We start from the raw sequence: 12,760 nt of genomic DNA on the forward strand, positions 1-12,760 counted from the left end.
AAGCACGAATTATGGGCTTGGGGATTTAAAAAGAAGGCCATAAATGTCAATTTCAAAACATTTCATTAGTCTTCAGTACTTTGTCCGGTGCCAACGTTTCACATGTTTGAGTCTTACTTCTCTCGTGGGGAACTTTGGTTTCTGGATTTTTCAATAGTTCAGAAACTTTTTTTTGTATTATACTTTCAGATACTTACTACAACATTTCAGAGTTACTATTATGAACTTCTCAAATCTCAGTTACGGAAGAGATATAGGTGGTGATTGTGGAACTGTAATAAAGGTAGAGTTTGATTGCTAATATTGGCTCAAATTGAGATTATAAAAGTAAAAGAGATATGATCCAATACAGTTGAGATTTTAAAATCAGTTACAGTGATTTTTGAGAATCATGCGTTTAAAGGCTTGTAGAGCTTCTCAACCATCTTCCTGTACTCTGTATAACATTACAAGTTCAAGAAGACGAATATCATTATGAATCGAAAAATGGAGACGTCCAGAGATGTGTAATCTGATAACTATTGCAATTTTACCTTCTTGATTGCTCCAAAGCTGAGCCGCTTGATTGTTCAATGGTGAGCTGATGTTCGGTTCTGATCAATTAAAACAAAACAGGAAAAATCAGATACTGGATCAAACCAACAGAGAAATTCTTCATAAGTAACCTCAACAGTTATATCAGCCATAGAGTTTACCTCCGAGAAGGCTTTGAATTGAGAGTAATATCGTCCTCACATCATAAGCAGATGACCATTTATCCTACAAAAGATGTGAAAACAGATTCTGTTTTAAGTACTGCTTCTCTGATATGTGATTCCATGGGATTTACAGTAACACAAGTAGAAAGAGCAAGTGATTGTTATGTACCTGAAGAATGTCCAAGCAAATATTGCCATAGAGATCCACATTGGGGTGGAAGCAGCATGTCTCAAACTTAACTTTGGGAGACTTAAAAGGATAATCGTTAGAGAAAGTGAGTGAGAGTCTGTACTCAGTTCCTTCGAACACAGTATCTTTGCTTCCTGTAATTGTTCCTTTCCAGCAAAATATGTTGTCTTCCTCTGGAAACGCAGATATCCCCGGATCAGCTCCCATCTGCAATACATAAACCCAAAGGCCTCTATATAAGCATCCAACCATATCAACAGGTTCAGTTATGCAGAGAAAAGATAGCTTACCATCAATCCCATTAGTTCAGATTGCAGCCTGCAATTAAGGAAAAACAATGAATTAGCAAAACCATGAATTTGTTTGCTTTGATCAAGAAAGGGTACATAAAAGAAAGTACTTGAGATCTGTAGTACATACAAAGTTTGATGTATCATTCTCTTAGAGACATTATAACAAACAGTTGGTAGACAAAGAGAGAACCCATCATTTCAGAAGAGAACAAGAGAAGTCACAATCAGTTTTGGATCCATCGTTTTCTCTAAAAATGATCTAGAAAGCATGTAGACCACAAGAAATGGATATGGGTAGAGCCAAAACCTAATCTAATCTACCTAAAGAAACATGAACAACTCTATAAACAATCGCAGCGATTCTAATCATTAAGAGGCTAAAGACTAATTCCTTTAAATGGACGCGAGAATATTCCAAGATCGGAAAAATGTAAAAAAGAAATAACCTTTTTAGAACGGAGTGGCTATCGACGGTCTTAGTCGGAGGAGCAGATTGCTTTGATCCGGTGGCTGCCGGTGTAGTCGCCGCCGGAGTATTCCCTGTGTACCCATTAACCGTCGCCATCCTTTTTCGCCTCTTCTAATTGAACAAAGCAACAATCGTAGTCGAAATTTCTGAAATTGAAACGCTTTTTTCTCGAGAAGAATCAGATTCAAGAATGATCGAAACTGAAGAAGAAGGAGAAGAGAGATAGAGATAGAGATAGAGAGAGAGTTCTTCTTCTCTTCTTTGAGAGAGAGAGACGTGGGTCTGGGTTATAAAACGTGTACGACACAAGAAACGTCGTCGTTTTCAAAAGCAATAAAAAGGAATTATCCTAAAGCATTTTCCGAACGTTATCACTTAGGTTATAGCGGCTATTTTGATGCATTTGAATTGAAAATTCACCTACCTTATGTAACGGCTATTTAATCTTTCCAATGATAAAATTTGTTACAAAAATATGTAAAATGTTGAATCATGTAAAATGCTCAATAGATCAGAGATTTATGAGGTCTACAAGAGGAGAGGGTATCGAGAGCAAAGGATAAATCAAGATCTTGTTACAATATGATTCATCACAAGGACACACTATCTTTGAAACTAATTCCAAAGTTAAAGAGAGACACATTTCTATAGATACAATGATAACTTCCCTAGCTTTTCAAACCTATTGAGAAACATCACACTAAGAAGCCATCAGAGATGACTACACAAGATAAGGGGAGGGAGATGTACATACGGTACCGATCAACAATTGAGCTTAATGACTCGAGAGACTCTTTCAAAGAAGATGGGACACATACTTGTGCTGAACTTTATAACTTCTCTCATCCATTCCGGTGCCACTCTTTGAAATGTTCCGAGTGATGCAGGCTTGTAAAGCAGCTCAGATTCTTCACCATTTGGGTTATTTATAAAAGTTAGGCTGAAGGATAAACCTGTTATGGTAAAATAATCAGGGAAACAAAATCAGCATTGGTGCTTTTCTGGTGGCTGATGATCTCAAAAGATCTTTTGAATCAAAGTAAATAGATCATGCAGGAAAAACAAATTACCGGTTGTTGGGTGTGAGGCTACAATGCAGGCGCGTTTGCCCTTATTATTAGTTGATAATTTCATTCCTAGCAAGTGTTTGCCAAGAGCTTGAAATGTACAACTAGCAGAACTACTTGATCCATCGTAGGTTGTTCTGCAGCATTGTGGCTGAGAAACCAAGAGAGGCTCCTTGAAACAAAAGCAAGAAAAAGTATCAGTAAGGCTAATTTTATGATCCACTGGGTTTGTGAAGCAAGATGCACAACATTCAGCTCAGAACTGAAAGGTTAAGAGGTGATCTGTTTTACCTTTGCTTTATGATGTTTGCTAATGTCAGGTGATACCATATCCGTTTCCACCAAATCTTCTGACAGTCTGCTACGTTTTATCATGCTTCTCGTTGTAACTCGAGCACTTTCAGGAGTCTTTCTCTTTTGTTTTTTTCCACTTTGATCTTCATAGTTGCGAGGATGTTCCTCTTGGACCAGCTCTTTTAGCTTGACAACTTCTTCAGAAAGTGATTTGTCTGTAAGAAAAACAACAAAGATTTTATCCTAGACAGTATTATAACCAAGTCCTCATCACTCTCCATGAAGCAGTTCACATTATCTCAGCTAAATTCCTAACTAAACTACATATCATGTCCAATTATAAGGCTACATTCCATGACACATGAAAATAGAGCAGCAACTATCATCAATTAACATAGTTTCTTACTCTTTAGTTCTTCTTCCATGAGAAGCTTTTGACACTCCAGAAACTTGTCGTCCCTGCCAGATCTGTGGATCAAGATTGTTATAGTTACATTAGCAAGGCTCCAACTTCTCTAAATAAAAAAGAATGTCTGGGAAAATCAAGACGGTAAGGTGAAGTACATGCCTGATTGAAATGATTTCATTCCTCAACTTCTCAACCATCTCCAGAGAACTCTGATTTTCACCTCTCAAATGTTCCATCAACTCCTCTGAGGCTGCAAATAGCAAAAGAGAGAAAAGACAGACACACTAAGAACGTATTCACAGACTTAAAAGGTCTCTTGTTATAATTCTCGATTCCAAGTGTTTGTAATTGCAATGTGAAATCAAACCTAACTAGAGATATCTAAAATTCAAGTATGGAACAAAGGAACTCAAACTCAAAGAACGAATCTTTCGAAATTGGTACCTGAAACAAAGGTAAGGAATTTCTCTTCTTGTTCCTTATTAATCTCATCGTATTCGGAATATTTCTTCTTCTGAAAAAAAAGGAGATCGAAATCAAAATCGAACCCAGAAAAGCGAAATTCCGGAGAAACCCTCAGAAATTGACAAGAAAATTAAACGGAAGATGTTGCAGAAAACCTGGAGTTTGGTGTATTTGTCGTAGAGCTTGGCGTAGAGAGCTTCCATTTTCTGCTCACTGTAGAAGAGTGAAGAATCAAATCAAATTGATTACCCGACCCGGAAAGAAGCAAAATCGACGAGCTTACAAATTCGATTCAAGAGAGCAAAACACACTCGCTTTGGTTTCCAGATTTGAAGGAGAATGACGAAACTGATGAATTCAAAAGAGACCAACTTTATAAAATTCCCAAACCGACGACGCCTATGACACTGAGAAGTGGATTTTAATTCTAGGGCAACGGTTTTTTTCTTCTTCTCAAAGCACTATTTTTCTTCTATCTTTTTATTTAATTTTAAGTTCTTAATTATAAGAATATGAAAACCAAGTTATCCATTGGATTCACACATTTTTTTTTTTGATGAAAAGATCTATTTTGGTCCACACTTGTGACCATAATTGTACATGCCATGAAGGTCACGAGAGTTTCGCTGGGAACTTAGTACAAATTTCCTCTGTTATAAACAATCCTGATTGATTATTGACTACGGATTCCTCTTGTTTCATCAACCTACCAAAAAAAACAATGATATCACCGTTGACGCTCAAAACTCCTTCATCTTCATCCTCTTATGTCTCTTCTCACTTCTCTGTTGCTATCTCTTCTTCAAGAAACCTAAGGATGGCTTTATAGCGAATAAGATAATGAGATTTTTGGGGAACACGGAGAAGAGGAGCCAAAGGACATCAAGATGGAGACATGATGGACGTATTGTTAATGCTTATGATGATAGATCCTGAATCTTGGTGATGTCCTAATGAGTTTAAGCCAGAGAGGTTTTTAGCTTCTTTTGGATCAGGGCAAGACGATGCACTTCAGTACATTCTTTTCGGAAGCGGAAGGAGATGCTGTCTGGGAGTAAATCTGAGTTACATCTTTGTAGGAACTGCGATTGGAATGATGTTGCAATGCTTTGACTGGAAAACCAAAGGAGACAAGGTTGACATGGAAGAGGCCATTCGAGGATTGAACCTGACCATGGCTCATCCCCTTAAGTGCATTCCTGTTGCTAGAAACCTAAACCCTTTGGCTTGCTCGAACCTTAAACCCTGTAACTTTGAATTTGCAAAAAAGTTGTTGGTGAGAGGAAGCTCTGCTCCGCTTTGTATGTTCCCGTGTCCAAGTCTCCCGGTTTAAGTGGCTACCTTTTGGTTTAGTTTGGTTTATTGTGTGAAATTGTAAATAATTGTGTAGTGTTCTTCGGTTTAAGGCATATATCGGTTTCATTGTTCACTGACTTCACTGACTTCATTCACTTCAAATCTTGTGTTTATGATCTTAAAAATGCAGCGGTTTTTAAGGTTGATTTTGTTTTCTCCGATTCGATTCTCTGTATAATGCGATCCCACTCATATGTGACTAATTGGGTTTTTGCCCATATAAAGGAAGCAAAATTCAGGTGATGAAGGAAAAAGATGAAGATGTCGGCTTTGAAGTGAAGAAATTGGAGATTTAACAAATTCAGAAGTTTGAGGGAAATTTACAGCATTGGAATCCCTCTAGACACTGCTGGTTAGGATTGGGAATGGAGGAATTAACAGCTGCAAGATCAAGAAATCCCCTAAGCAGCTGAATCGTGTGACCAGAAAGGGGCTGATTGTTGTGAATTGTGATCGTCTGCTTTTCTTTTACTTGAGATTCTTGAATCTGATTTCTGATAGCGTTCGAGCGAGAGAGAGATTTTCATGTCTCGGAAGCTGATTTCTACAAGAGTTTATGGTCAAGACATGGACTTCCCAACATCACTTATTTTGCTTGGCCGGACACAAGAAGGTGGGTTGGGATTTAGAGTTAGACCACTTTGACATGTTTACTTCTTTGAGATTGAGCTACCCTATTTTGGTATGTCTTGCAACTCCTCCATTATTCTTGTTTGTTCCAATGTTTTGGTCTCTTAATCCTATCCTAGGAATTTGCTGTACTTGCTCTGGAGTCAACCATAAATCCAGTAGGGAATGATTGAATCACATCCAGTAACATGTTTTTAGTCAAAACATCTATCTGAGATTCTTAGTAGATATAAGAAGTTTGACAAAAATGAAATGCTTATTTATAGAAGAGTGATGAACTATCTTGGTCCCACACTAGTAACCACGATGAAAAATACATTATTTGTATCTAATATATACAGAGGATGGTCGATTCTTGATTAACGAATCTCATGTCTCATCTTCCTCTTTCACTTTGAGCAATTATGGCAGCAATGAACATCGTTGACTTTCAAAACTGCTTCTTTTTTGTCCTCTTAAGCCTCTTCTCACTTCTCTGTTACTCTCTCTTCTTCAGGAAACCAAAGGAACCTCGACTTCACTATGATTTACCTCCGAGCCCTCCGACTCTTCCCATCATTGGTCATCTTCACCTTCTTCTCTCTGTTCTAGTCCACAGATCTTTACAGACACTCTCCACCAAGTATGGGTCTATTCTCTATCTTCGCGTCTTCAGTTTCCCTGTAGCCCTCGTCTCCTCAGCATCTATTGCTTATGAGATCTTCAGGGAACACGACGTGAACATCTCGTCTCGTGGTTTCCCTCCTACCGATGATTCCCTTTTTGCTGGATCTTTCAGCTTCACCTCTGCTCCCTATGGAGATTACTGGAAGTTCATGAAGAAGCTCCTGGTCACGAACTTGCTTGGACCCCAGGCACTCGAGCGGTCACGAGGATTCCGTGCAGATGAGCTAGATCTGTTTTACGAGAACCTGTTGGATAAAGCGATGAAGAAGGAGAGCGTGGATATCTGTGTGGAGGCGTTGAAGCTCAGTAACAACAGCATCTGCAAGATGATCATGGGGAGGAGTTGTTCAGAGGAGAATGGTGAGGCAGAGAGAGTTAGGGCTTTGGCTACCCAGTTAGATGGCTTGACGAAGAAGATCTTATTGGCGAACATGTTGCGTGCGGGGTTTAAAAAGCTTGTTGTCTCACTGTTTAGAAAGGAAATGATGGATGTTTCCAGCAGATTTGATGAGCTGCTCGAAAGGATCCTTGTGGAACATGAAGATAAACTGGACATGCATCATCAAGGTACAGACTTAGTGGACGCGTTGTTGGCAGCTTGTCGGGACAAAAATGCAGAGTATAAGATCTCTAGGAACCATATCAAGTCGTTTTTCGCGGTAAATGTTCCTCCCATAAGGTGGTTTCATTGAGAATGCATAACTTTTTTGCCTAAGAAAAAACGTTTTGCAACTGCAGGATCTCTTATTTGCAAGCACTGACACCTTTGTGCAAACAACACAGTGGACAGTGGCGGAGATCATTAATAACCCTAATGTTCTTGAGAGATTGAGAGGAGAAATCGATTCCGTGGTCGGGAAAGCAAGGTTGATTCAAGAAACTGATTTGCCAAACCTCCCTTATTTGCAAGCGGTGGTCAAGGAAGGGCTAAGACTGCATCCGCCGGGGCCTCTCTTTGCAAGGTTCTCCCAAGAAGGGTGTAGGATCGGAGGGTTCTATGTACCGGAGAAAACAACATTAATGATTAATGCTTATGCTGTGATGAGAGATTCTGATTCTTGGGAAGATCCTGATGAGTTTAAACCAGAGAGGTTTCTAGCTTCGTCAAGATCAGAGCAGGAAAAGGAGAGAAGAGAGCAAGCAATTAAGTACATTGCTTTCGGAAGCGGACGAAGAAGCTGTCCTGGAGAAAATCTAGCATATATCTTTTTAGGAACTGCAATTGGAGTGATGGTACAGGGATTTGAGTGGAGAATCAAAGAAGAGAAAGTTAACATGGAAGAGGCTAATGTAGGACTGAGCTTGACCATGGCTTATCCTCTTAAGGTCACTCCTGTTCCTCGAACCCTAGTCCCCTTAACTCAGAATCCACTGAACCGGAGTTCATGAATCTTTGGTAAGTAATTAGGTAGCCTTGTTTTTACGTTACCGTGTCTGAGTTTACTGGTTTAGTTTGGCTAATGTGTGAAACCGTAAACAATTGTGTTGTTATTCGGATTTATTTGTGGATTGGTTCATATATGGGGTTATCTTGAAAGCAGCAAACTTTAGCTTCTTCATGTTACTTGGTTCAATGGATTTGAAGGATGCCAGTTGGAGTAGCATAGAAATAAACATTATATTGCAATCACATGAGTTTCTTTTGCGAACCATTCATGTTTCAGGGAAGGGAGGGAAAACTTAAGATCTTGCAGTAGATTTGAGAAATGTTTTGGTCTTTATATTTGTCCTCTCCACCTATGATATGCTACTCATGTGTGGTTTCTGTGACTTTGATTGAATTTATGACCCGAAAGGAAGAAAATTTCAGTTGTGTAGGGTTTTTGTAATTTAGATATTAAAGCTCTTTACGGAGATTTCTGCAGTAATTATTCTTCTTTTAATGCGCTTTCAAGTAGTGATGTTTGCGGCTTCTTGGCTCCCTGGATTTACAACGTTTTCCTGGCAAACTCATCAAATTTCTTCAAACCAATGCTCGCATATTCATCAGAACAAGCTCCTCGACATCAACGCACTCTCACAACTCACAAGCTCCAAGCTAGCCTTCAATATCTTCATTCAACCATAATCTCACTTGGTAAATATCTCTCTTTCAGTAATTCCTCTTTCTTTTTCATGGGTACTACATTACAAAAATCAGACAAAACTTTCACGGATTCCTCTTTCTTTTTCATGGGAACTACATTACAAAAATCTGACAAAACTGATAGAATATTAAATTCACTTGTCGTAAGATGTGAGTTATTAGCAAAATTTCACGGAGTTCCAATAAAGAAAAACATTTCTTGATCTAGTAAACAAAACATGGCCATACATTAGATTCATTGATTCTTGATAAGAGAAATTGTATCTAATGGCAAAGATATCTTGATGATTTTAAATGCTATTTTCTTAAGAAAATTTTCAAATATGATATGAAACCAAAGATCACATACAATCTAATTTTAGTGGTTAAAAAAACAAAATCAAATTAACCAATTTAAACAACAATTTATAATGATTGTGGTCCTCAGTTTACAAACTTTTCCAAATTGAGTAAGGCTATTACATTTTGGTAACAAAGGGGGCACGGCACCTCAACTTTCCAAGAAATTTGTATTTTTATGTGCTATTCAAACACTACATTACGGATTCCTCTTTCTTTTTCATGGGAACTACATTACAAAAATCCGACAAAACTGATAGAATTATTAAATTCACTTGTCGTAAGATGTGAGTTATTACCAAAATTTCACGGAGTTCCAATAAAGAAAAACATTTCTTGATCTAGTAAACAAAACATGGCCATACATTAGATTCATTGATTCTTGGTAAGAGAAATTGTACATTTATATGTCATTTGCCTCGTCTTCACTTTGAGTAACAATGGCAGCAATGATCAACGTTGAATTTCAAAACTGTTTCATCTTCATGCTCTTATGTCTCTTCTCACTCCTCTGTTACTCTCTGCTCTTCAGGAAACCAAGCTCAAGACAAAACTCCTATGACTGTGATCTGCCTCCAAGCCCTCCTTCTATGCCAATCATCGGCCATCTTCACCTTATCCTCTCTTCTCTTGTCCACAAGTCTTTTCAAAAAATCTCCTCCAAGTACGGACCTCTCCTCCATCTCCGCATCTTCAACGTCCCCATAGTCCTCGTCTCCTCTGCGTCAGTGGCCTACGATATCTTCAGGGTGCACGATGTAAACGTCTCTTCTCGCGGTCCCCCTCCATTCGAGGAGTCACTCTTGTTCGGATCTTCCAGCTTCATCAGCGCTCCCCTCCCTATGGAGATTACTGGAAGTTCATGAAGAAGCTAATGGTCACAAAGCTGCTTGGACCGCATGCACTCGAGAGGTCACGAAAAATCCGTGCAGATGAACTATACCGGTTATACACAAACCTGCTTGACAAGGCGATGAAGAAGGAGAGTGTTGAGATCGGTAAGGAAACAATGAAGCTCACTAACAATACCATTTGCAAGATGATCATGGGGAGGAGTTGTTCGGAAGAGAACGGTGAGGCAAAAATAGTCAGGGGTTTGATTGCCGAGTCATTTACTTTGTCGAAGAAATTTTTCTTGGCAGCAACTTTGCGCAGGTTGCTGGAAAAGCTCGGGATCTCGTTGTTCCAGAAGGAGATAATGGGTGTTTCCCGTGGATTCGACGAGCTACTAGAGAGGATTCTGAGGGAGCATGAAGAGAAACCGGACGAGCATCATGATACAGACATGATGGACGCATTGTTGGCTGCTTATAATGACGAAAAAGCCGAGTATAAGATCACTAGAAACCAGATCAAGGCGTTTATAGTGGTATATCATTCTATGATCACTTTTGGTTCTTTGAGATTAACCACACCTAACAGTTCACACCAATACTTGTCCTTGAATAATAAGATACGTTATACAATTGCAGGATATGTTCATAGCGGGCACTGACATCTCAGCGCTAACGACACAGGGGACAATGGCTGAGATCATTAACAACCCTAACGTTCTTGTGAGAATTAGAGAAAAAATCGATTCTGTTGTAGGGAAATCAAGGTTGATTCAAGAAACGGATCTACCAAAGCTCCCTTACTCACAAGCGGTAGTCAAAGAAGGGCTGAGATTGCACCCGCCTACGCCTCTCATGGTAAGGGAGTTCCAAGAAGGGTGTAAGGTCAAAGGTTTCTACATACCAGCGAGCACAACCCTTGTTGTTAATGGTTATGCTGTGATGAGAGATCCAAATGTCTGGGAAGAGCCTGAGGAGTTTAAGCCGGAGAGGTTTCTAGCTTCTTCAAGATTAAGGGAAGAAGAAGAGATAAGAGAGCAAGCCCTCAAGTACATTGCATTTGGTAGCGGAAGGAGAGGATGTCCTGGAACAAATATAGCGTATATCTTTGTAGGAACGGCGATTGGAATGATGGTGCAATGCTTTGACTGGAAAATCAAAGGAGACAAGGTTGACATGAAAGAGGCCATTGGAGGACTGAACCTGACATTGGCTCATCCCCTTAAGTGCACTCCTGTTGCTCGATCCCCAAAACCTTTTTAAGTTCAAATTATTAAAACCGATGTTCGATGTTTGATGTTGGTGACTGGACTATAGTGTTGTAAGATGAATGAAGTTATAATAATAACGAAGCTTGCTTTTTGTTGTTCTGTTAGTACTCGTTCATTCATTCTCTATTAAGACACTCAAAATCTCATACCACTCTTTATTTTTCTCAAACCTCACACTCTCTATTATTTTCTACGTTGCTTGATATTGTAACTTCTTACTCTTGTATTGTATGTTATGGGGATGATTGCTCTCGTTTATTCTCTCTCAATCTATGTTCTACAGAGAGTCTGCAGCCCACTTTTGTTGACAAAAGGAGAAACCAACACATCTTATTTTCAATAATAAACACTATTTAATTTTTCAACAAAAAAACACTCCTTTGACTAAGAATTAGTGAATTACCACATGTGATGCAATTCTAGAATACGTGGTAACAGAGATTATTTACACTATGTTTTATCTACCTTTCCGGCTTTGAGCAACAATTGCAACAACGATGATGACCGTTGAGTTCCAAAACTGGTTCCTTTTCATATATTAAGGAGAGAATCATATCTTTGATTATTTTATTCGAAATCTTATACAAGCTGGTGCACTACGTGTCTCTCATGTCTCAACCCATGATCAGTTAGCAGACGCATTGACGAAACCACTACCACGTACCAGTTTTCAAGCTGCATGTTCCAAGATTGGAGTGACAAGAGTCCCTCCATCTTGAGGGAGCGTATTAAGGAGAGAATCATATCTTTGATTATTCCAATCATACCTTTGATTTCTCATATCATTCGATTACTACAATCATGGACTTATTTATGTATAGTACATATTCTGATTTATGTCTATTGTAATACCCTAGCTAGCATCTCCTCTGTATATAAGTTCTCACTCTGTTTTAATAAAAAGATATCACTTCTACAAACTCTTATATCATACTCCTCTGCTTCTTGTCACTCTTTTGTTACTCTCTCTTCTTCAAGAAACAAAAGGACTCACAAGTGCTTCCGAGCCCTCCGGCTCTTCCGATCATTGGCCATCTCCACCATGTACTCTTTTCTTCAGCTTACAAGTCTTTACAAAAACTCTCATCCAAGTACGGACCTCTCCTATATCTCCGTATCTTCAACTTCCCTGTAGTCCTCGTCTCCTCGGCCTCAGTGGCATATGAGATCTTCAAGGCCCATGACCTGAGCATCTCCTCTCGCGAGAACCCTCCAATCGACGAGTCCCTCTTGCTTGGATCTTCCGTCTTTGTCAGGGCCCCTTATGGAGATCATTTTAGGTTTATGAAGAAGCTCTTGGTTACAAAGCTTTTAGGACCACATGCACTCGAGAGGTCACGAGGCATCCGTGCAGATGAGCTAGAGCGGCTTTACAGAAGTCTTTTTGATAAAGCTGTGAAGAAGGAGAGTGTTGAGATTGGTAAGGAAGCAACGAAGCTCAGTATCAACAGCATATCTGCAAGATGAGCATGGGGAGGAGTTTTTCAGAGGAGAGTGGTGAGGCTGAGAGACTAAGGGGATTGGTTACTGATTTAGATGGCTTGACAAAGAATTTTTTGTTGGCAAACATATTCCGCTGGCCGCTTGAGAAGCTCGGAATCTCACTGTTCAAAAAGGAGATAGTGTGTGTTTCAAATATCTTTGACAAGTTGCTGGAGAAGATTCTTGTGGAACATGAAGAGCATCGAGGAATC

General features: G+C 39.3%; 3 protein-coding genes and 4 pseudogenes across 17 annotated transcripts; 5 read left to right on the top strand and 2 right to left on the bottom strand.

Annotated features, from left to right (window-relative positions):
• Positions 1-159: 159 nt before the first annotated feature.
• On the bottom strand, positions 160-1,971 carry UBC19 (ubiquitin-conjugating enzyme19). Of its 2 annotated transcripts, none has more exons than NM_112897.4 (6): positions 1,628-1,971; positions 1,179-1,206; positions 868-1,095; positions 696-759; positions 534-593; positions 160-436 (listed from the first exon to the last, which is right to left on the bottom strand). In NM_112897.4, the coding sequence occupies exons 1-6, from the start codon at positions 1,744-1,746 to the stop codon at positions 390-392; spliced, it is 546 nt and encodes a 181-aa protein (NP_566653.1). In that variant the 5' UTR covers positions 1,747-1,971; the 3' UTR covers positions 160-389. The 2 variants fall into 2 exon arrangements, with proteins under 2 accessions (NP_566653.1, NP_001078192.1); NM_001084723.1 differs by lacking the exon at positions 1,628-1,971 and adding an exon at positions 1,289-1,308 and having other exon boundaries at positions 280-436.
• A 163-nt stretch (positions 1,972-2,134) lies between these two features.
• TTN9 (titan9) lies at positions 2,135-4,404 on the bottom strand. Of its 4 annotated transcripts, none has more exons than NM_001338449.1 (8): positions 4,197-4,404; positions 4,041-4,098; positions 3,865-3,934; positions 3,580-3,670; positions 3,418-3,479; positions 3,009-3,226; positions 2,721-2,889; positions 2,135-2,603 (listed from the first exon to the last, which is right to left on the bottom strand). In NM_001338449.1, the coding sequence occupies exons 2-8, from the start codon at positions 4,086-4,088 to the stop codon at positions 2,413-2,415; spliced, it is 849 nt and encodes a 282-aa protein (NP_001327503.1). In that variant the 5' UTR covers positions 4,089-4,098; positions 4,197-4,404; the 3' UTR covers positions 2,135-2,412. The 4 variants fall into 4 exon arrangements, with proteins under 4 accessions (NP_001327503.1, NP_974342.1, NP_188642.2 ...); NM_202613.3 differs by having other exon boundaries at positions 4,169-4,404; NM_112898.4 differs by having other exon boundaries at positions 4,041-4,404.
• Positions 4,405-4,575: 171 nt separating this feature from the next.
• CYP705A14P lies at positions 4,576-5,325 on the top strand (annotated as a pseudogene). The gene has a single exon.
• Positions 5,326-5,331: 6 nt separating this feature from the next.
• On the top strand, positions 5,332-11,157 carry CYP705A15 (cytochrome P450, family 705, subfamily A, polypeptide 15; the record flags this gene model as incomplete). 6 transcript variants are annotated; one of them, NM_202615.2, is made up of 6 exons in its annotated part: positions 5,332-5,923; positions 6,368-7,196; positions 7,276-7,933; positions 8,436-8,614; positions 9,495-10,331; positions 10,435-11,154. In NM_202615.2, 2 exons carry the CDS (start codon positions 6,687-6,689, stop codon positions 7,924-7,926), a joined length of 1,161 nt encoding a protein of 386 aa, NP_974344.1. The 6 variants fall into 6 exon arrangements, with proteins under 6 accessions (NP_974344.1, NP_001326168.1, NP_001326169.1 ...); NM_202614.1 differs by lacking the exon at positions 5,332-5,923 and having other exon boundaries at positions 6,262-7,196; positions 10,435-11,157; NM_001338450.1 differs by lacking the exons at positions 8,436-8,614; positions 9,495-10,331; positions 10,435-11,154 and having other exon boundaries at positions 5,332-5,854; positions 7,276-7,926.
• CYP705A16 lies at positions 9,403-11,169 on the top strand (annotated as a pseudogene). 2 transcript variants are annotated; one of them is made up of 3 exons: positions 9,403-9,720; positions 9,783-10,331; positions 10,435-11,169. The 2 variants fall into 2 exon arrangements; another variant differs by having other exon boundaries at positions 9,403-10,331.
• A 458-nt stretch (positions 11,170-11,627) lies between these two features.
• Positions 11,628-11,803, top strand: AT3G20085 (annotated as a pseudogene; the record flags this gene model as incomplete). Its single annotated transcript has 1 exon — positions 11,628-11,803.
• A 181-nt stretch (positions 11,804-11,984) lies between these two features.
• On the top strand, positions 11,985-12,747 carry CYP705A17P (annotated as a pseudogene). Its single transcript has one exon.
• The last annotated feature ends 13 nt before the right edge of the window (positions 12,748-12,760 follow it).

The sequence above is a fragment of the Arabidopsis thaliana genome, chromosome 3, assembly GCF_000001735.4.
Source record: "Arabidopsis thaliana chromosome 3, partial sequence".
NCBI classification, from domain to species: Eukaryota; Viridiplantae; Streptophyta; class Magnoliopsida; order Brassicales; family Brassicaceae; genus Arabidopsis; species Arabidopsis thaliana.

Coding starts and splice junctions, on each gene's coding strand:
- UBC19 (NM_112897.4), bottom strand. CDS start 1,746: ATGGCGACGGTTAATGGGTACACAGGGAATACTCCGGCGGCGACTACA. Junction 594..695: donor AATTCAAAGCCTTCTCGGAG/GTAAACTCTATG, acceptor TTAATTGATCAG/AACCGAACATCAGCTCACCA. Junction 437..533: donor GCTTTGGAGCAATCAAGAAG/GTAAAATTGCAA, acceptor AATGTTATACAG/AGTACAGGAAGATGGTTGAG.
- TTN9 (NM_001338449.1), bottom strand. CDS start 4,088: ATGGAAGCTCTCTACGCCAAGCTCTACGACAAATACACCAAACTCCAG. Junction 3,935..4,040: donor ACAAATACACCAAACTCCAG/GTTTTCTGCAAC, acceptor CTTTTTTTTCAG/AAGAAGAAATATTCCGAATA. Junction 2,890..3,008: donor GCAAACATCATAAAGCAAAG/GTAAAACAGATC, acceptor TTTTGTTTCAAG/GAGCCTCTCTTGGTTTCTCA.